The sequence below is a fragment of the Dendrobates tinctorius genome, unplaced genomic scaffold (assembly GCF_039654945.1).
Source record: "Dendrobates tinctorius isolate UK_male_01 unplaced genomic scaffold, ASM3965494v1 ptg000035l, whole genome shotgun sequence".
NCBI lineage: Eukaryota > Metazoa > Chordata > Amphibia > Anura > Dendrobatidae > Dendrobates > Dendrobates tinctorius.
This window is the reverse complement of record NW_027361703.1, coordinates 2,478,740-2,502,169: the sequence shown is the minus strand read 5'-3', so window position 1 is coordinate 2,502,169 and position 23,430 is coordinate 2,478,740. Positions and strand designations below refer to the sequence as shown.

Genomic DNA, 23,430 nt, shown 5'->3' with positions numbered 1-23,430 from the left:
ATGATTTCCATGGACTCATTGATTTGCGTGGCTGAATGTGATCCAATAATGAAATCCAACTCTGGCATGCTGTGATTTTTCCCTTGGACTGGTTCGGGCTGAAGAAAAAAGTCAGACATATGCAAGGTTTGAGCGAGAGTTGATGTATTCACAGATCACATTCAGACTGCAAATACGGCCATGTGCAAGAGCTGATATTCATTTTAGTTCCAGGAAATCCAAAGATGTGGAAGGACAAAGTTTGTCTGCTTTTCTTTAACCTAACTTGAGGTTAATTATGTTAAAACTATCCCAGAGTTTGATGGCATCCGTAACAAACACATAAAAAGTACACTTACATTCTTCAAACATTTATGTAAAATGCAGTATGTATAAAAACAAGGACAGTCCAAGAAAATATTTCTATATATGTACAAAATGTCAGTCTCACAAGTATCTGATCTACTGGAAAACGTACTATGAAATCAAATCCATGAATTAATAAATAATATGTACAAAGTTCAAAAGACTAATATACAAACATGTAAAAGGACTGTAAAAACCGGATACGAGGAATTGTGAAATACAAAATAATCCAAAATATTATAGCTGTAGTGTTCTTGTCACAAGATGATGTTGATTTTATAATACTGTTGCCTCTAGAAAGGCTTCAATCCACCTATGGGAGAGGAAACAAAAAGTAAAGGTCACTCTCCATGTCATTATGTAGAATGTTACCATAGAAGCAATGTTATCATGGGTCCATACTGCCATCAATATACTTTTAGGCCGATCACCAACAACTCCGTACAGCAACTCAACATTAGGGCCTGCTGGCATTCAGTGCAGTTACAGTGGCCGCCCTCTACACACAGAGTGGTGCCACCCCCGTCACTGAAACCTGTACGCTGCCGGGGTGGGGGGGATAAACTTCTGTCTTTTCTACCAGGTAAGTTTTATTATGAATCGCTGTGGTGTTTCAGAGGACACATACATTTAAAAGCCAGCCAGGGATGCAGCAAGAGTGACTAGTCCAAGGCAAGTCCGCTGTGTTTTCACCCTACCTGACTCCACTTAAGTGACAGAAACCTTGGACTAGTCATCCGAATCACATGATCGCTGGCCAGCGTTTAAAAGTATATTTTATCTGAAATGCAGAAAAAGTGGAATACAGTGTTTCAGAGTCCGCGATGCCCAAGGTTCAAAGGTGTAGCGACACACAAGGTTAAAGCATGAATGCGGTTTATTGCATCAACACGTTTCAAGGTTTCCAGACCTCTTCATCAGGATAAATCTACACTGATCATTATGGTTTGGTCTTGATGAAGAGGTTTGGAAGGCATTGACACAATAAACCACATTCATGCTTTAACCTTGTGCGTGACTACACCTTTGAACCTTGGGCAGCGCGGACTATGAACCACCATATTCTACATGGCATTTTACTGGTGGCTCAGCAGCAGCCTTTACATGCTTTTATAGGAGTTGTGACTGTCACCAGGGCTGTGGAGTCGGAGTCGTGGAGTCGGAGTCGGAGCTCATTTTGGTGGAGTCGGAGTTGGAGTCGGTATAAAATGGACCGACTCCTAAAATATATAATAAATTGGGTACAGTAATTCAATGCAGGATGTGCTGAATATTTTTTCATAGGAGTTTGGGAAAGTTATGAAATGTCCTATAAATGGCTGTTCTATTCCTGATCTAAGGCTACATTCACACACAGCGTTTTTCCTGTGTTTTTTGAGGATACGTTTTTCAGCTGCAAAAGCTGATCATCTTTTTAAAAAACTGCATCACCTGAAAGGTTTTTGAGCTCATAGATAATGTTTTCAATAGCAAAAGCAGATTAGAAATCTGCTCTATCTATCCATTTATCCATATCTGTCTATCCATATCGTATCTGTACCAAAAAGAATGAAAACCGGGTAGTACACCAATATATATTCTGTTCTATCTAAATATCTTGATTATTGGATCATAAAAATGATTAAATGTCTGAGGCTCACATTGTACTACAATAAATTTTTCACTTAAATATAAGCAATATATGTGGGAGTCGGAGTCGGAGTCGTGGAGTCGGAGTTGGAGTCGGAGTAAGGGAAATTGAGTCGTCGGAGTCGCAGGTTTGGCTTACCGACTCCACAGCCCTGACTGTCACAACCCTATCAGGTGAGCGTACCTACAATATTTTATTTCACTTATTAGACAAGACACCATTTGTACTTTCTGTCTCTCCAGCTTTATTGTTTGATTTGCGTTTCATAAAAAACATACCCAATTGAAAGTACAGAGCCAGACTCTGATTCATGCTTCCCGAGGTTCTGGCCACATGAATTAGCTGTAAGGTTTACTTTAAATATATGGAGAGTTTAGGGATGAATCAATTTCTGCTACAGATCTGGGAATTCTGTTTTGAACAAAAAACTACACAGCGTGAACTTGAAGTGTAAACTCAATCATAAATTATGCATTAGAGCAGGTTTATGCATTACCTGTATACTTAGTAGTGTGAACTAAGTCAAATCCCATTCTGGGAGATTGTCAAGTCCTGTCCTTGGCACTAAATACAGTATACAGCTCCTGCATGAAGCTGTAATATCGTCATTGGCATTAGCTGCTGGAGACTAAATCTTATGAACTGTGCAATTATATATGTAGTAACAACTCATCCTGGCACATTTGTGAACGATATGGTTACATATATTGATAACCAATCCTATTAGCTCTGGTGGCAACCGGATGCAATCACATTGCATGGAGTTGCCACATACAGCTTCATTTTATCTTTAGTGGCTGCTGTCAGGTACTGAAGAACAGCTCCTATTCAAAAGAATACATATTGAATGGAGCTTCATATAGGCCATGAATATCAGACCATTCTGGGTCCTACACCCCACCAAATGGCTGTTTACACCAGATGTAAACACTGAATGAAGCTGTAATGCGCAGCTGTATTCTTTTGAATAGGAGTTGTTCTGCAGTACCCAGCAGCGCCTGCTACACATTGAAAGAAGTTTTACAATGCATATCCTTCCCTATACATTTACACTCCACCACTACAGGAGCTTATAACAGCTGATCAGTTGGGGTGCTAGGTATTGAACCCTCTCCGATGTGATACTTTTTACAATATATGGTGATTGGACAACCTCTTTAACCCTTACAATGCCTTTTTGTTAACTTTTAGTATCCTACAATGCAACTTCAGCCACAGATCCAAGTTTGTCTGTAGCTCGTACAACTACATCTCCCATGCATTAGCAGTCACAAAGCTGGTGATTGCCACTGGAATGCTAGTCAAATATATTATATATATTACAAGTTACCGTAAATACTATCGCATAAGCTGAGATTTTCAGCCCATTTTTTTGGGCTGAAAGTCCCCCTCTCGCCCTATATGTGAGTCATGTACGTCAGGGGGTCGGCGGTGGTGTCAGACCATACTTATCCCCCCCCCGGCACGTCTCTGCAGCCCCCTGCTTGTCCCACGGTCTCAGGGGCCTACCTTCAAGCGGTCACGTGATATCGCTCATTAAGGACATGAATATGCGCATATTCATGTCGTTAAGCGGTATCACGTGACTGCTGAAGGCAGGCGCCGGAGACCGTGGGAGAATGGGGCTGCAGAGAAGCGCCTGGGGGGGTGACTATATGCAATATTCACCTGTCCCTGTTCCCACGCTGCTCGCCGCTGCCTGCTGCCTCCTGTCTCAGCGATGTTCAGGTCAGAGAGCGTGGTGACGTTGTTAGTGCGCGCCGTGCCCTCTGCTCCCTGAACGTCACTGACAGATGACGTGGCAGACAGCGGCAAGCAGCGATGGACCGGGACAGGTGAATATCTCAGGTGTCGGGTCCTGAGCCAGCAGCGACATCGGCACCAGGCCCCCAGCGATGGAGAGGTGAGTATGTCATTTTTTTTTATCTGCAGCAGCGGCATATGGGGGCCTATTCTATGGAGCATCTTATGGGGAATCTTATGGGGGCATAATCTATGGAGCAGCATATGGGGGTATATTCTATGGAGCATATTCTATGGGGCATCTTATGGGGGCATAATCTATGGAGCATCTTATGGGGGCATAATCTATGGAGCATCTTATGGGGGCATAACCTTTATGGAGCATTATATGGGGCATATTATTCTATGGAGCATCTTATGGGGGCATTATTAACTTTTGTGCAGCATTACATGGGGTGTATTTTGTATGGAGCATCTTATGGGGTCATCATGAACTGTATGGAGCATTATGTGGGGCTCCTGATTCAATATGGATATTCAACAACATTTAACCTACTGATGTCTCAATTAATTTTACTTTTACTGGTATCTATTTTTATTTTTGAAATTTACCAGTAGCTGCTGCATTTTCCACCCTAGGCTTAAACTCGAGTTAATAGGTTTTCCCAGTTTTTTGTGGCAAAATTAGAGGGGTCGGCTTATATACGAGCATATCACTTTCCATCGACTTCCTAATATTTGTAAAACCTAATTGTAGAGATGATTGGTGCTACGCAAGGCAATAATTTACCTATTCCTTTACTTCCTTCCGATACTAAAAGCTCAAAGCTCAGAGTCATATATAAATATGTCTGCAGCACTGTGCGTTTAAATGGTCTCCAGACTCCTTGGGAACTGCTCAAAATCTTATAAATGTACAGTTAAGTCTAAATTATTCATATATTTTCCCATTTGCACATATTTATGACCTATATAAACAGAACCATGTACATCTTTAGAAAAAGTTAATGGCTTCTGAAACATAAGTGTTATTACCAAATATAGCCAAAAAGTTTGCTACAAGATTGATCTCTTAGGCCACTTTCCTAGATAGTGTAAAAGCTGAGATGCATTTTCTGTGCAGGAAATCTGCGGTGTTTAATAGTACAAGCAAAGTGAATATGTGGTAATTTAATGAAAAATACATTCCCAACATTTAAGATGCTGATTAACTGTGTTTATGGTGCACAAAATCACATAAAAAGGATGCTAAAAAGCAATCAAAAGTAGATAAAACCCATTTCATCTTTGAAATAAAAATGCAAAGTGGACATCAAAATGCAAAGTGTGAATTGGGCTTAAAGGATAAAATGAATGTAGCAAGATTATATACCTCTCAGTAGTGTGCACATCATCAGCTCTGAAAGCATAAAATAAAGTGTTTTTATGCAGCAGATTAATTACTTTACTTTCACTGACATCTTCATTTACTACTTGAACTGTGAATCCTAGAAGAGGTTGGCTCTCCAATGCTGCAATGTCCTACAATGATACAAGAACATTTTAATTTTAGACTGGATTCTGTGGAGTGTCTTGATCTTGGCACACAGAAGAAGATTAACAGATGCCGCTAACATATGTAATTAAACAGGCAGGTCCATCCACCCTACATGATCTAAATTCCTAAACATATTGCATCTTAGACAACCTAATAGTTGAAAGTGTACCATTTTCATTATTCACGCACACACTGCTCCTAGCCTCTAGTCTTCCTGCTTGTTCTGGATCAATTGACAATTCAGACCATAGTTGCACTGCTGGTTTGAACTGCGAGTTCTCTGCCACTTCAAGCAGAAGGATCTTTGCCTCTGCAGCATCGTAGTGCAGTTACACTGAAGCTGGCTGTATCCAGTGGTCTGGCCAGCTTCAGAGTAATGAATACATGCTGACCAAAAAAGAGGATGTAATGTGGGATGAGCAAACATGCTTGGTAATACTCGGTTATCACTCAAGTATCACGATGCTCGGATGTACTTATTACTCGGCGAGAAATGGGCGGTGCTCGATGTAAAACTCGAATCCCCACTCTACATTTTTGGTGCCGGTTATACAGCCAATAACTACGCGGGGATTTCCTGCGCGTCACCATAATGCCGTAGCCATCTTGGTTGTGTTATCACTGTGATTTGCTGGCCGTGTGACATCATCAGGGGTTATAAAAGAACATGCAACGCCCAACTCGGCACACTGACGCCACTGCACAGCTCTGTGACACTTCATATTGTAGCGAGTGTGTGCTTGTCCAGGCCTGGGCATGCACAGTATAACGAATCAGAGGCCTGTAGTGCTGATACTCGTACTGAAGCATCATACTAACAGTCCTTTCTAAGGGCTAATAGTTTGCTTTGCTGCTTGTATCAGAGTGTCGCAGGAGCAGGAAGAGTGGCAGAATCCAGTCTATAGACAGGGATTAGGCATGTGCAGTCCAGTCCGCTGGCTAAAAATATATAGCTGCAGCTTTTTATCAATAAATATAAATTATTTATACTGATCAAAAAAAAAATAAGGGGAACACTATTCCATTTGCAACAGGCTGTTTGTGTTCCATTTATTTCTTTGAGCAATATATATATACACACACACATATATATACACACACACAGCATACCAAATGAGAGAGGATATATGGAGCATATGAGGAAACTCTGGATGGATACGAGGCCTGCATGTCCACTGACTGAGAAACAACTAGTCACCCAACGTTTCAATATCATAAAAAGAAAGCTGCTATCACAACTTGAGATGGATCATCTGCACTGCACATGAAGACCTGGAAGAATATCATGTGCAACCCCCTGAAAATCCTGATCCAATCCTGCAATTAGAGAGCAAAGCAGCTGGTCTGAAACAGAAGAAGATCTTGAATAATCTAAATACCATCAATACCAGAGATCAACTGCCAAGGCTCAGCAAAGAAACACCACCAGACAGTATGCTAGAAGATGCTAATATATTATTTATTGTTATAGCGCCAATTATTCCATGGCGCTTTACATGTAAGGAGGGGTATACATAAAAACAAGTACAATAATGTTAAACAATACAAGTCATAAGTGGTACAGGAGGAGAGAGGACCCTGCCCGCGAAGGCTCACAATCTACAAGAGCACTTGCATCAATACCTACCATCACTAACTCAAACTAAAACTCATATATGCTACTGCCTCAGCAATCATGGAAATGCTTGTCTGTACAACCAGCAAGAACAAAAGTACGTGCACACCTTGGAAAAGAAGACTGGAGACAAAAATCAAGGTGACACGAAGGGAAGTTAGCCAACTAACAGAAATACAGCAAGGTGTAAAGACCAAGAATAAGACCAAGCTGGACAAGTACAGAGACATGACACCAGCTGAAGCCCGAGAGACTGCTAAACAATGGCTCACAGCACTCGTTGCAAGACTAGGGAGATATACTAGAGAAGCTGAGGCTGAGAAGATAAATGACATGTTCTCCAAAGAACCATCCAAGGTGTACTCCCAACTACAGAGTAACACCACAAAGGAAGCAACTTCACCAATAGCAGAGACTGAACAATACTGGAGGAACATATGGGAGAAGGAAGAACGCACAACACCAGTGCAATGTGGCTGCAAGATCTGAGAATGAAACACAGCAACCATCTAGAGCAAGAACAAGTCACCATTACAGAAGCAGACATCCAACAGCAGGTCAAGAACATGAAGAGTTGGGCAGCAGGCCACCACCCAGCTTGGCCATCACAAGGTAGAATAGTGCTGATCTTGAGGGATCCTCATAAAGGAACAGTCCCATCCAACTACCACCCAATAACCTGCCTTACAACAACATGGAAACTCCTTGTCAGGCATCATAGCCACCAAGCTACAGAACCATATGAACCAGTACTTTAATCCAGCTCAGAAAGACATTGGGACAAACACCAGAGGCGCTAAGCGCCAGCTCCTAGTAGATAGAGCAGTCGCTTAAAACTCGAGATGCAGACAGAGCAATCTCAGCACAGCCTGGATTGACTACAGGAAAGCCTATGACTCAATCCAACACACATGGATCTGTAAATGCTTGGCCCTCTACAATGTCAACAAGAAATTAAGAACCTTCCTCAGAAACTCAATGGGGCTATGGAGAATAACATTGGTCTGTTCAGTTTTTGACATTGGTCTGTTCAGTTTTTGGTGACCCAAGTAAGACACGAAGCACAAAGGAAGTGCCCTGAGCTGTGCAGGATGACCCGACCAGAGCCCAGGAGTGTTCCGCTTCCAGACATGGCCATATCCGGAGTGTCATACCAGTATGACGCTTCACCCCAACACTGTGCCCTCTGTCCTCCACCCGACAGGAAAAGATTCCCGGAGACACTGCTTCCTCCCCCCTGTGGCACACACTGTAGGACACGTACCCTGCTGGCATTGTCTGTGAACCTCAGTAATGGCCCAAAAAAAGAAAAAACATTTCGGAAGGTAAATTTTACAGCCACACTGGACACTATCTGACTAATATGCAACCACCTATCTAACTAGCTAAATGTGGGATACAGCAGGCTTTTTCACATTTAGCTACTGAAAAAAATATTTAGAATGCTGTACTCGTGCACGGAGCACTATAGAAGCAGTGCAGAACACACTTGTAGGACATGTGCCCTGCCAGCTTTATCTGTAGACCTCAGTAATGCCCCCCCCCCCCCAAAAAAAAAAAAAAAAATTGAGGAAGGTAAATTTTACAGCCACACTGAACACTATTTAGCTACACTATCTGACCAATATACGCCCGCCTAACTAGCTAAAATCTTGCAGTTAACAGTGGGCAGTGTCAGGAGCAGCCTCTCTGCGCTGTTACAGCATCAAAATGGCACTAAAACAAGATGTCCACTATTTATATGGAGAGGGATATGTGATTTCAACAGCCAATGACATAAGCCGTAGTGTCAGGACATTGTAGATGTTTCCTGCGCCCTGATTGTCTAGCCACAATGTGCACACAAAGTTAGGGGGAAAAAAAATGACTGCTGTGTTTACAAGAACGCCATGCCTCTGAGCTCTGCAAACCCCCTCCCCTAAAACACATGCCAAATGCTCATGATACACCACCATTATCGTTGCTAACGTGTTGAAAATATTTTTGTGGCAACGCAATTATTTTCCCCCACTTTTATCGAATGTTACCAATTTTTACCAATTTTATAAAATTTTGCTCGGGTTTCCAATCACAAATCCGAATGTGCCATATTTGTGCCGAATTTATGTTTGGTGATCATCTTCTGAACAAATTTGCTCATCACTAGTAGTTACATATGACAGTCAGCAGAAAAGGGGGTCTTTTGAAGAGTTTGTGACCAGTTATCACATATTGTTCAACCATCGGGCATTAGAGACGGAACACTTGCCTTGAAGTCTGCAAGAGCCGACGGCTGGAAATAGGGTTCCTCAAAATGGAGGGGCAACATCTCTGGTATGCAGTGGGTGTGATCCCATAAGTAAGGGAGCATGATGAACCTTTCTTAAGGAATGAACGGGCCCGTGAGAGGCTCCTTGAGGCAGCTCGAGACAGGGCTACTGCCACCCCCGAGAGATCATACTGTCACTGGGGTTCCCCCAGCCGAAGGTGCAAGTGATACAGAGGCATGTTGCCCATTTCTATATGTCGGGGACTACATCACTACCTGAAGCTGGGTTACTTACAGCCTAGACACCTGGAAATTGGGCTCTAGGAAGCAGGTGGAGCCAGTCCAACCAGCCTCAAGAGGCTTATCATTTTTTAACTGCATTTGTACTTTGTGCAAAGCCTTTATGAATGTAGGAGTACAGCAAGTACACTTCTAAAATATTTCAATGAGGTCTTACAGTTGTTGCCTTTCAGGGGGTCGATGGATGACCCTCCTAATTTTTGTCTGGCTTTGCACGATCTGCAAAGCCTTTATGAGTGCATAAGTGCACTTTCAAAATATTTACGTTCAAATTTTTTTATGGATTTAATAACTCATCTTTACAGTTAAACACGGTTATTGTTGCATTACGATGGTATGTAAAACTTACAAAAAGCGTAGAAAAATATTTCTGGATTAGATTACTCGTCCATAGAGTATTATGTGCTTTCTGTCACATTTTTGGTGGTATATAACACTACAAAATAGCTTTTTCTGATATGACACTCAAAAAACTTGTTAAAAAATTGATTGGTATAATATACTGCTCATCCATACACTTTTACATATTCTTGGGTAGATTTCTTTGCTATATAAGCCTCAGAAAATGTGTTAAAAATGTTATGGGTATTATACTGCTCACCCATAGAGTTTTTTGAATTCTTGGGTGCATTTCGGTGGTATCTAACCCTCCAAAAAATTGTTCACTATTTTTTTAGCATTACATTTCTCATCAATAGAATATTACATGTTCTTGGGTACATTTTGCGGCTATATAGGCCTCTCAAAAATGTATTAAAAAAATGTATTGGTATTATATTGCTCATCCATAGGGTGTTACATATTCTTGGGTACATTTCGGTTGTATATAAGCCTCAAAAAACTTGTTAAAAATTGATAGGTATAATATATTGTTTATCCATAGACTATTTCATGGTCTGGAGTACATTTCGGTAGCAGTTCTTGCATCTTTCATAAATCAAACTGAAATTTCCTATTTTTTTTTTAAAAAAAAAAATCATTCTTGGTTTACTTAAATTATAATTAAAAAAAAAATACTTTTAAAATGTTGCCTTATATACAATTTATTATACAGGAAAGAATATTTAACATTTTTTTCCCTGTAAAATGCAATTTTTCGTCAGTTTTAAATGTTTTCTTGTCACTCCTTAAAGTGGAGTAAAAATGTGACATCATTGTTCTCAGCAGCGATCTGGGAGTCAAAGATGCTTCCAGGGGTCTTCCCCCCCCACATGCCGTTCTCCTTCCATTCAGCACTTTTCCCATTCATTTGCATATTTTCACTGCTCCCCCGACTTCTTTGTAGGGTCTGCCGGAAAAAGCTCGGGCTTTCCCACTGACTTCCCTTATACTCGTTACCCTAATCGAGCATGTGAGTAGTAGGAATTCCTTGGTTCGAGCAATGAGCACAAGAGCATTTTAGTGCTCACTCATCTCTACTTGTAATCACTGTACTCCTTTTCCTAGGAGACCGGCCACTGCTAACAGACTATAGAATTGGTCAGTAAACTAGACAACCAACAATAAAAGTAAAAAATGCCTCTGTTCTTGAAAGAAAAAAAAAAAAAGAACACTGCAATTTTACCAGTTTAATACATTGAGAATATCCCTTTAAAATTATTAAATAAAATTGCAACGGATTTAATAACAATTTTCTGTAAACTGGGTAAAATATGGCTAAACAGATATACAAAAATAAAATACCACATCCAAATTCAAAATAGAAATGGTTAATTACCACCTTACAGTCTTAGGCTTCATTCACACATCAGTATTTTCGATCAGTATTTCATCAGTATTTGTATGCCAAAACCAGGAGGAGTGTCTCCAAGACAAAGAACAGGAGTCAGTCTTTCAATTATATTTTTTGTTGGTAAGTTCCATTTCTGGCTTTGGTATACAAACACAGACATGTGAATCAGCCTTTACATTCCTTGTAAAATCTATAGACCTATAAAATCTTTTTTCTCTTAAATCATTTCTTTATTAATTGTCCTACATGGTATGCAGCTCCTACACTGTAGCCCGGCATAGATATGGTTCACTAAACCAGGCCACATTCTTCCATTGCTCCAATTCTGTTACATGCGCTATATAGGCACTTTTGGTAGTATGAGCACGGTGCGATCTGGCACCTTACCACCATAGCCAGTGTACACTTTTCCAACAATTCGTGCTACATAGGAATCCTGTGGGATCAGACCAGACAGGCCATTTCACTCCTCATACACTTGAGTGCCAATGCGCCTTCCACCAGTTTACTAGTTGTGTCAATCCTTGCATCGTTAACCACCCAACAAGACCTGCAGTGTTGGAGACTTGCCTAGCTTTCACAATTACCATGATCAAAATGATTATTAACCACTTGTCTAGCTATCATAATTTGTGCTACAGTCAGAGTCATTTAGAGCCTTATGCTTGCTCATTTTCCTGCTTCTAACAAATCGACTAAGATTTCACTATTCCCTTTCTGCCTAAGAAGGTCACAACATAATAAAGGTTATGGCTGTTAAATGTCTACTTGTATAGGTTTTATGTACTTTTCAGGCGCATGTATTTGCTGGGTTGTATCTATGAATTAATTCATGTGTTTAGGTAGATTCTAGTTCATATGAGCTCAGATGTACGAGGTTAGAAAATTATTATAGGGATTGACTACTGTGTTTTAAGTATTTCAAATATACTTTATAAATAAGAGCATGATCTTTGATATTAAAGTAAGTTTATAAAAATATATGCTTTGTACTTTTTAAATGCCCCTTTATTTTATTTCCTTAAAAAAAAATAAAAAAAATAATGAAATTCTGGCTACTGGCATTTGCTATTAGGCCACGTTCAGCATTTGGTCAGTATTTGCAAGTCAAAGCCAGGCGTGGGTGATAAATGCAGAAGTGGTAACGTGTTTCTATTATACTTTTCCTCTGATTGTTCCACTCCTGGTTTTGGCTTGCAAATGCAGATGGAAAATACTGACCAAATACTAAACATGTGAACGTGGCCTTACAGGGACCCTATGTTCATGCCTCTCCAATTACGTTCTGTCTGAAATTTATCTTTAATGATAGCCTACTCAGAATATAAAGGAATAAAGAAAATTTCTACAAAGTTTTTACAGGTAAATTAAGAGGAAGTTCTACTATTCGTTGTCCCTTCAGTTGAACCATCTTAAAACTATGTAATAAAACAGCCACTCTGTTATTAATATTCTGTTAAAATGACAGCTGGCGATCAAGTTCTGCAAAAAACCAACAAATATGGCTTGCAAAAACAGACAAAAATGGCAATACTACTTTTAGGCTGTGTGCCCACGTAGCGATTTTGCCGCGATTTTCAGCGCGAAAACGTTTAAAAATCGTGTACAGAATGCCCCCCATGCATTCCTATGGCATTCCGCACATGCTGTGCTAATGCTGTGCTTTTTTCCGCGGCGGAATCGCATCGCGGAAAAAATCGCAGCATGCTCATTCTTTTGTGCGGAATCGCAAAGAATTGCCGCGATTACTCACCCATAGGAATGCATGAGAAACGCTTACTTCCCGCATGTGGCAATGCCCACCATGCGGGAAGTTAAGCGTCTCATGTGCGGTTGGTACCCACGGTGTGGAGGAGAGGAGACTGTCCTCCAGGCCCTGGGTACCATACCCCTGTAAAAAAAAAAAGAATAAAAAATAAAAAAATCGGGGTATATTTACCTTCCAGCGTCCCGCGCTGCATTCCCGGCCTAAGCGTTCCCAGTAATGCCTTGCGGCACGGTCCTGTGATGACGTAGTCTCGCGAGATCGCTATAGCAACGTGAGACTACGTCATCACAGGTCTCGCAAGGCATTACTGGGAACGCTGAGGCCCGGGATGGCAGCGCGGGACGCCGGAAGGTAAATATACCCCGATTTTTTATTATTTTTAGCATTTTAACATTCTATCTTTTACTACTGATGCCGCATAGGCGGCCTCAATAGTAAAAACCTGGTCACACTTGTCAAACACTATGTTTGACGAGTGTGACCAACCTGTCAATCACTTTCCAAGCGGTGCTTCAAATCACTTGGAAATTGCTTGAATGTCGCACGCGAAAATTGCGGCAAAATCGCGATCATAATCGCGGTAAAATCGCGGTGAAATTTTCTGTGTGCGTTTTAACACGCAACGTGGGCACATAGCCTTAAGTTAAAAAAATTAAAATTAAATATAGAAATTTAGCTAATAATCTCACTTCTAATTTACTAGCATTTACTAGCAAGTGAATGTTTTGGATAAAAAAAATTACTTTCAAAAATAGTAGTGTTAAAATTTTATTTTTATAAACTCAAATGCAAATCCTTCTGTCTCTTCAAGTAATCCCAGATAGACTGGATGATGCTGAGATCAGGGCTTTGTTGGGGTTATATCATCACTTCCATGGCTCCTTGTTCTTCTTTACAATGAAGATCGATCTTAGAGACATTTACTGTATGTTTGTGGTCATTGTCGTACTGCAGAATAACACAAAGCCAATAGAATTATTCCCATGAGAAAAATGAATTAAAAACTAAATCTTTATTGAAACAAATAACAGACATAACAAAAATGGATAAAATCACATAAAAGGAATCATACTGCACAGAAAAATTTGGTAATTATAAATCAATTATGTATGTCCAAAAAAACGTGTTAACCTTAATGACAAATTCATTATGAATAAATATTTCTTTAAAGAACTTTTAGTTACCGTAATTTAAACATTGAAAAGCCATATGGAGAAAAGTAGATGGTTTTTCTAAACTAGGATTCACATCAGATCCTAGTGTCTGGATTGAAGGCTGCTCAAACAAGCCCTGGCACTTTATTTATGTGTTATTATTTCTTTTGGAGATGTGATCTCCTGACGCTTGGATATGTAGTTGCATCATTTTTTCTCCATATGGGTTTTCAATGTTTAAATTAACTAAACATCATTTTTAGAACTATTTATGCATAATGAATTTGACATTAAGGTTAAAATTTTTTTGGACATACATAATTGATTTATAGTTAACCAGTTTGTATTTGCAGTATGACTGTGATTTTATGCATTTTTGCTATGTATTGTTTCAATAAATATTTAGTTTTTAATTCATTTTTCTCATGGAAGTAATTTTATTGGCTTTGTGTTCCTCTAACTCCCTGATACCTATAGTACCTGTTTAGGCCATTATCTGCTGCAGAGTAAGTTTGGTTCCAATTGGACATCTCCCGGATAGTACTGCATGATGGATAAGTATCTCCCTGTATTTCTCGGTATTGAGCACACCTATAATTTTGACCAAATTCCTAATTCCATTTGCTAAAATGGAGCAACAAACTTGCAAAGAATCTCCACCATGCTCCACCCCTATGGCTACAAACTGTCTTCTGTTACAGACAAATTTCACATTTTGACTCATCAGTCCAGAGCATCTCCTGCCATTTTTCTGCACCCCAGTTTCTATGTTTTCATGCATAGTTGAGTCAATTGGTCTTGTTTCCAAGTACAAAGTATGTTTTTTAGACTAAATTCTTTCATCAAGACCACATATCCCAACTTCTCCCAACAGTAAATAGGTGTAGCTGGGTCTCAGTCCTTAGCTGATGTCATTTTCCAATTCAATTGCAAAGGCAAGTAAACAATATGTGTCTCATCTACTGTATTAAGTTTCCTTGGCTGACCACTAATTCTTTGGTCTTCAATGTTGCTCATTGATACCCTAAATGCTGAGAAATGTCTGCTAATACACAAAGAAACAAAATAAAACCGCAAAAAAGCACCTGGAAACTATAGGCAGAGACTTTGAAAACCTAGGCCGGAACGTGAACAAACAGCGCGCAGGTCGTCTTCTCATCTAACCTCCCGGAGGATGGACATGGACCAAGGAGATTTAATAGGATTCTAGGGGTGAACAACGGGCTACGTCGGTGGTGCTGTGAACAAAGTTTTGGGTTTCTTGACCATGGAGTGAATTACCTGTATGATGGATTACACGCTAGAGATGGGTTAGCATCTTATGAAAACAGGAAAACATACACTCACTGGCCACTTTATTAGGTACACCATGCTAGTAAGGGGTTGGACCCCCTTTTGCCTTCAGAACTGCCTCAATTCTTCGTGGCAGAGATTCAACAAGGTGCTGGAAGCATTCCTCAGAGATTTTGGACCATATTGACATGATGGCATCACACAGTTGGCGCAGATTTGTCGGCTGCACATCCCTGATGCGAATCTCCCGTTCCACCACATCCCAAAGATGCTCTATTGGATTGAGATCTGGTGACTGAGGAGGCCATTTGAGTACAGTAAACTCATTGTCATGTTCAAGAAACCAATCTGAGATGATTCGAGCTTTATGACATGGCGCATTATCCTGCTGAAAGTAGCCATCAGATGTTGGGTACATTGTGGTCATAAAGGGATGGACATGGTCAGCAACAATACTCAGGTAGGCTGTGGCGTTGCAACGATGCTCAATTGGTACCAAGGGGCCCAAAGAGTGCCCAGAAAAAATTCCCCACACCATGACACCACCACCACCAGCCTGAACCGTTGATACAAGGCAGGATGGATCCATGCTTTCATGTTGTTTACGCCAAATTCTGACCCTACCATCCGAATGTCGCAGCAGAAATCGAGACTCATCAGACCAGGCAACGTTTTTCCAATCTTCTACTGTCCAATTTCGATGAGCTTGTGCAAATTGTAGCCTCAGTTTCCTGTTCTTAGCTGAGAGGAGTGGTACCCAGTGTGGTCTTCTGCTGCTGTAGCCCATCTGCCTCAAAGTTCGACGCACTGTGCGTTCAGAGATGCTCTTCTGCCTACCTTGGTTGTAACGGGTGGCAATTTGAGTCACTGTTGCCTTTCTATCAGCTCGAACCAGTCTGCCCATTCTCCTCTGACCTCTGGCATCAACATGGCATTTCCGGCCACAGAACTGCCGCTCACTGGATTTTTTTTCTTTTTCGGACCATTCTCTGTAAACCCTAGAGATGGTTGTGCGTGAAAATCCCAGTAGATCAGCAGTTTCTGAAATTCTCAGACCAGCCCTTCTGGCACCAACAATCATGCCACGTTCAAAGGCACTCAAATCACCTTTCTTCCCCATACTGATGCTCGGTTTGAACTGCAGGAGATTGTCTTGACCATGTCTACATGCCTAAATGCACTGAGTTGCCGCCATGTGATTGGCTGATTAGAAATTAAGTCTTAACACACAGTTGGACAGGTGTACCTAATAAAGTGGCCAGTGAGTGTATATTTGGTACACGCCTTGCTATATTCATCAGGAGAGCTTTAAACTAGAGCAATATTGGATGGGAAATATACGGCAAGGAAAATATATGCAGCTAATGAATTCATCCAGTCTATGGGATTACATGAAGAGACAGAAGGATTTGCATTTAAATTTATAAAAATAAAATTTTAACACTACTATCTTTTAAAATAATTTTTCTATCCAAAACAAATCAATTGCTAGTAAATTAGAAGTGGAAATAAAGAACAAAAACAAACTAGATGTGTATTTCCTGAAGGAAGTACAGATAGTGCTTTGAAATGATGCCTGGGCTGCCCCTTTAAGAGAGACTCGGAGGCCCGGGGGTGGCTCCGCCTCGGAGGCCCGGGGGTGGCTCCGCCTCGGAGGCCCGGGGGTGGCTCCGCCTCCGCTTTGGAGGCCCGGGGGTGGCTCCGCTTTCGATTTGTCGCGCCGGCCCTTTAAGAGCCAGTTTGGCGCACTGGGCTTCTAAATCCACTTTGGCGCACATTTTCTCTCAGGGGCATGCGTCATGTGATGAAGCTAATTTTGCATTTGTGTTTTGGATTTCTCTTTAAGAGCTGATATTATCTGGCAGAAACTGTGTCCTGGTGGGATCATGTAAAGTTCGTAGGCGTTGGCATAGTAACTGGGTCTGCCTGCGCATATCAATAAGCTTAACTGCCGCAACTGGTCCTCAAGTTTGAATCGCCTCACGACTGCCCCATGTATTCCTATGGCAAAATTTTCCCATTGAAATGCATTGAGACAATGCATTCCAATGACGGGAAAAAAAATTTTCAAACGCAAATTGTGCAAAAGCCACCATGGTTACTTACCGGTAGCCGGTTTTTCCAGAACCCATGACAGCACCACCTGAGAGAGGGATCCGCCCCGCCAGGACAGGAACCTACTGAGACATAAGGGGCGGCACCTCTCCCCCGCTTCAGTTGGGTTACAGAGCACTGAGAGGACTTCCCGGTTAGTTACATGTTTAATCCAACACCACAACACTCAAAAAACACCCTACTAATTGTGCACACCCATATAGTGAAAAAGGGGGGGGGGATATACGGGTGCTGTCATGGGTTCCGGAAAAAATGGCTACCGGTAAGTAACCATGGTGGTTTTCCCTTCACCCATGACAGCACCACCTGAGAGATTTTTGGAGACTTCGAAACGCCTTAGGGAGGGACCACCGCTTGCAGCACCCTTCTACCGAAGGTTAAGTCAGCAGAGGAGGATAGATTCAACCTATAGTGCTTAAAGAAGGTTGAAGGGTGAGGCCCAGGTAGCGGCCTTACAAATCCGTTCAATCGATACCTCTGCTTTTTCAACCCAGGAGGTCGCCACGGCTCTGGTGGAATGAGCCTTGATGCCGTCAGGAATCGGGATACCGCTAGCTGTGTAGGCTACACTAATGGCCTCCCTAATCCATCTAGCAATAGTCCCTTTTGAAACCCCATAGCCTTTCCTGGCACCCTGAAAAGCTACGAATAGGGACTGGGACCTCCTCCACTGGCTAGTCATAGATATGTATTCTACGAGAGCTCTCTTAACATCCAGACTATGGAATTTTTCCTCCCCCAGATTTTTTGGGTTCTCGCAGAAAGATCGAAGGACAATTTCCTGGCCCCGATGGAAATCTGATGCTACTTTGGGCAGATAAGTGGGGTCTGTTCTTAACACTACCCTATCCTGAAAGACTTGCGTATAAGGTGGATTTACTGAGAGAGCCTGTAAGTCGCTTATCCTGCGGGCTGATGTAAGGGCCACTAACAGGATTGTTTTTAGGATCAGAAACTTTAGGGGTAGCTGATGTAATGGCTCATACGGATCTTTTGTAAGGGCTTCTAGCACCAGGTTTAAATCCCAGGGGGCTATTCGGGGTATTGGGATAGGCCTAGCTCTATGGCAGGATTTAATAAATCTGGCTACCCACCTATTTGATGCCAATTTGCAGTTGTAGAGCGCCCCTAGTGCAGACACCTGAACTTTAAGTGTGTTCACTGCTAACCCCATCTGCAACACGGATTGTAAGAACTCCAGGATGGCATTAATCGGGGGTTCTTTTCCTAACGGCCTACCTAAGAACTGCAGGAACTTATTCCATGTTCTGCCGTAGATGTTAGTCGTCACTGGTTTCCTACTCTTTAGCAGGGTGGCCACCAACCCGGGGGGATAACCCTCTATCCGTTAAAAGCGACATTTCAAATTTCACGCCGTCAGATGGAATCCTTTGACCTGAGCGTGGAATATTGGACCTTGAGCTAGTAGGTCCGGGATTTCTGGCAGAACCCATGGATCGGAGAGGGACATCCTTCGTAGCAGAGCAAACCAGGGCCTTTTTGGCCAAAATGGAGCTATTAGAATCACCCTGGCTTGATAGTTTCTGATTTTTCTGACAACTGTTGGAATTAGAGCGACTGGGGGGGGAACGCATAAGCCAGCCTGAAGTTTCACTGGATGTGCAACGAGTCCACTGCCCATGGTTTTTCTCTCGGGTTTAGAGAGCAGAACCTTTGTTTGCCTGTTGTGTTTGTTGGCAAAGAGGTCTATCACCGGTTTCCCCCAAAGCTGAGTTATTTTTTGAAAAATGCTTCCTTTTCTTGACACATCCAGGAACCTTGACCTATCATGCCCTTTAGGTGTGCCCCCCACCCCGAGGAGCTTGCATCTGTTAAGATTATATCTGACGTCTGTCTGTCCCATGGTATTCCCAAGGTCAGATTTGTCTCGTCCAGCCACCAGTTGAGTCTCTGGTTTTTAAGGAAAGCTCCAGGTTTCCTTCTAAACGCCCTGTTAGCGATCTTTGTGCTGTTAGTATCTCCCCCTGGAGTTGCCGGGTGTGAAACTGAGCCCACCTGACCGCCGGAATACAGGAAGTTAGGGTACCTAGCAGGGACATTGCTCTTCTTAATGTCATACATGGTTGGTTTTGGCCCGTCAAGGCCAGATTTTGCACCTTTTGTATTTTGGACCCTGGGAGCAGACACTCTTGCCTTTCTGAGTCTAGTATAAATCCTAGGAAGGTCTGTTTTTTTAGGGGTTGCAATTTTGATTTTTTGAAATTGACTATCCACCCTAATTCCTGCAAGGTGTTGATCACCCGGGTCAACTGTGCTGTACAGTGGTCCTCTGAGCTGCCCACTATAAGAAAATTGTCCAGGTATAGTATTATGACCGTGTCATGAATCCGGAGAAAGGCTGTCACTTCCGCTATGACCTTGGTGAAAACTCTCGGGGCTATAGATATGCCAAACGGAAGAGCCCTGAACTGAAAGTGCCTTAGTATGCCTTGAATATAAAGTGCTACCCTCAAGTATTTCTGGTAATCTGGGTGGATAGGGATGTGATAATACGCATCCTTTAAATCGACTACGGCCATGAAGCAATCTTGGTATAGCAGCTTCACCGCCGTAGTTACTGATTCCATCTTGAAGGTAGAGTTCCTTATCCATAGATTGAGCCGTTTGAGATTTATGATTGTCCTGAATGTTTGATCGGGTTTTTTTTTTTATCAGAAAAAGGGGTGAATAGAACCCCTTTCCTTGCTGTATGGGTACCGTTACACCTAGCGATGCACCAGCGATCCCGACTAGCGATATGACGCAGTCAGGATCGCTGGTGCATCGCTAGGTGGTCGCTAGTGAGCTGCCACACAGGCAGATCTCACCAGCGACATCGCAGGAGTCGCGGGTCGCTACTTACCTGTCAGATGCGGCGATCCTGCGTTCTCCCGCCCGGCTCCATGCATCGCTCGTCGTCACAGCAGGAAGTGCCGCAGGAAGTGACCGACGAGGAATGGTCCAGCAGCTTCTCGCGCGATCAGCGATAACCAGCGGGGGAGCCGGTCGGAGGCAAGTATAACATGCAGCGATATCGCTAGCAATATCGCTGCAACGTCACAAAATCGGTGACTTTACAGCGATATTGCTAGCGATATCGCAGTGTGTAATGGGGGCCTATGTGTGGTACCTCGGAGAGTGCCCGCTCGTCTATCAGGCTCAGGATCTCTGTTTCTAAGGCCACCTGCTCTTCGGTCACCTTCCTGATGGGTGTGATGACGACCACGGGTTTTGGCTGACGAATAAAGGGAATTTTCAGGCCTTCTGTTAGGATGGTCAGGATCCAGGCATTGGAGGAGATCTTTTCCCAAGCTTGGAAAAAGAGTGCCAATCCCCCCCCCCACTGGAATACTGGCGTCACTGTGGCGACTTCTTTGTGGTGGAGGTGCCTCCACCAAACATAAACCCCGATTCTTTTTTTCTCTTATCCTCCCCATCTTCTCCTGTCAGCGGGAGGACGCCCCCTATTGAATCTACCCCTCCGAAAGGGCTGTCTCCTCTGATCCATAAGGAATCTGAGGAAGCCTTTTTTCTTATCGCCTGCTTTCTCCAGAATATCATCCAAGTTCTTAACGAACAAGAATCGACCATCGCAGGGGAGAGAGCATAATTTGGCCTTGGACTGAAGGTCACCCGGACAGCCCTTAAGCCATAACGCGCGTCTAGCAGCATTTGATAGTGACGCTGCCCTGGCTGTCATCCGCATAGAGTCTGCCGAGGTATCGGCCAAAAAAGCTGCTGCCCCGTGCAAGAGATGCATCTCCGATAAGATTTTCTCTCTTGGGACCCTTGAAGCCAGCTTTTCTTCTTATTGCTGCAGCCAGATCATGAGGGAGCGTGCCGTGCAAGTGCCCGCTATCGCCGGTTTTAGTCCTCCTGCTGTCGCTTCCCATGCGTGCCTCAAATATGAGTCCGCCTTCTTGTCTAGCGGGTCGCTAAGAACCCCTGCGTCTTCCAGGGGCAGGGCCGACCTTTTGGAGGACCTGGACACTGCTGCATCTATTTTGGGGATTTTGTCCCATATCTCCGCATCCTTATGATCAAAGGGATATCGTCTCTTAGAGGTGGATGGAAGGGACCCCGATTTTTCGGGCTTTTTCCACTCTTTCTCAATAAGTGCCTGGATTTTCTCGTTTACTGGAAAGGTTCGTTTTTTCCTATCCTGAAGCCCCCCAAACATGACGTCCTCTAGGGTTTTAGCCGCCTTTTCTTCCTGTAGGCCCATTGTAGTTCTAATGGCCTTTAGGAGGGCGTCTGTGTCTTCTACGGGGAAACATGGTTTACCCCCCATGTCGCTGTCTGAGGAGTCTGAGGAGGATGATTTTTCCGCCTGAGATGACATTGACGCGGAATCTGAGGGGGAACTAGGGGGATCCTTCCTGGTTTTTTTTCCCTTTTTTCAATAGGGACTTAATTGAGCCTTCCATTTCCGACCTTAGGGCAGATATCAGATTGGCTGAGAAACTAGGCGCTTCCTCCGCCTTAGTCCGCTGAATGCATGCAGCACAGAGATCTTTTTGCCAATCTCTTGCTAGGGGAGATTTACATATAGCACAATCCCTATTGTTCTTCTTGCTTCCCGCTTTTCTGGGCCTTTCAAACAGGGTGAAGCATATAACAGAAGCCCCTATTAACATAATGCTAACATTCACGAAGATCACTCACCACCCGAAATCAAGGGTACCAGACTCGGAGGCTGCGTCGGAGCACGTGACCTGCGCTCTTTGGATCTTGAGGAGTCCCCCGACCTGCGGCTGGGGCGACTGCTGCTTGAATGGCTTCCATGCTTCCTGCCAGAGGGCTGAGAGGAAGGCAGGGACGCTGAACGTTCCTGCTCTGACTCCATGTTGCACCACCCGTTTGCTGCTGCCTCCTCTTTTTAAATGACACGCCTCCGCTCAGGTGAGCGTGTTCTCCCCTCCCCCCTGCGACCGCCGGCCGACCGCTTCAGAAAGCCGGCCGGCGTCGCGCCCGGCGCCATTATACCGTCGCCCTTCTCTGACGTCAGCCGGCGCACCCAGCATGCAACGCGCCGCTGACGTCAGCGGCCGGAAGAAGCCAGCGTCTCTCCCCTGCTATGGGGATCGAGATGCGGCGTGCGCGAGGGGAGGCGGCGCAGTATGGGCTTCCCGCAGACCCCGGGGATCCCACCGGCGCCCGCACGAACCCGGAACCCCGGAGGGCCCGGGGACTGCGCATCCAGCACCCGACGGCCGATGCTACAGGTGAGACACCTGTTCTTCCCGCGCCGGGACGGGGCTGGGTTCATTTTCTTTTCTTCGCCCATGACAGGCACCGTCGACAGTGGGGTTCCTTCCAGGACAGGAACCAACTGAAGCGGGGGAGAGGTGCCTCCCCTTATGTCTCAGTAGGTTCCTGTCCTGGTGGGGCGGATCCCTCTCTCAGGTGGTGCTGTCATGGGTGAAGAGAAAACTACAAATCCGATCGACACGAAAAATACTTAGCACACCACTCGTGGATGCTGGCTTCGAAACGATGCCCCAACGGAGTCTGTGCGTGTAGCGGTTCGGGCCGCATTAATTGCGGAAATCAACTGAATAACTAATGTGTATTTCCTGAAAGAAGTACAGATAGTGCTTTGAAATGGTGCCCGGACTGCCCCTTTAAGAGAGACTTGCCTGCTGCCCCTGCAAGACTTTCAACTCAGGATCCGTTTTAACTGTGGGGGCCCCTCAGGGTCCGAATCGGTGGGCGGGGCCCCTCAGGGTCTGATTTGGAGGCCGGGGTGGCTCAGCCTCCGATTTGGAGGCCGGGGTGGCCCAGCCTCCGATTTGGAGGCCGGGGTCAATTAGCCTCTGATTTGGAGCCTGGGGTCACTCAGCTTTCGATTTGGCGCGCCGGCCCTTTAAGACTCATTTTGGTGCGCCGGCCCTTTAAGATTCACTTTGGCGTGTCAGCCCTTTAAGAGACAGTTTGGCGCACTTTCTCT

The 23,430-nt window shown here is 43.7% G+C and overlaps 1 protein-coding gene across 3 annotated transcripts in view; it reads right to left on the bottom strand.

Moving 5' to 3' along the window:
• Positions 1-334: 334 nt before the first annotated feature.
• The window catches only part of FGD6 (FYVE, RhoGEF and PH domain containing 6), a 212,273-nt gene continuing 189,177 nt past the window's right edge, over positions 335-23,430 (bottom strand). For all 3 annotated transcript variants that reach the window (XM_073573217.1, XM_073573215.1, XM_073573218.1), the window contains 2 exons: positions 5,091-5,239; positions 335-658 (listed from right to left, as the gene is read on the bottom strand). In XM_073573217.1, the coding sequence (XP_073429318.1) occupies positions 622-658; positions 5,091-5,239 (186 nt within the window). In that variant the 3' untranslated portion in view covers positions 335-621. The remainder of the gene's footprint in view (positions 659-5,090; positions 5,240-23,430) is intronic.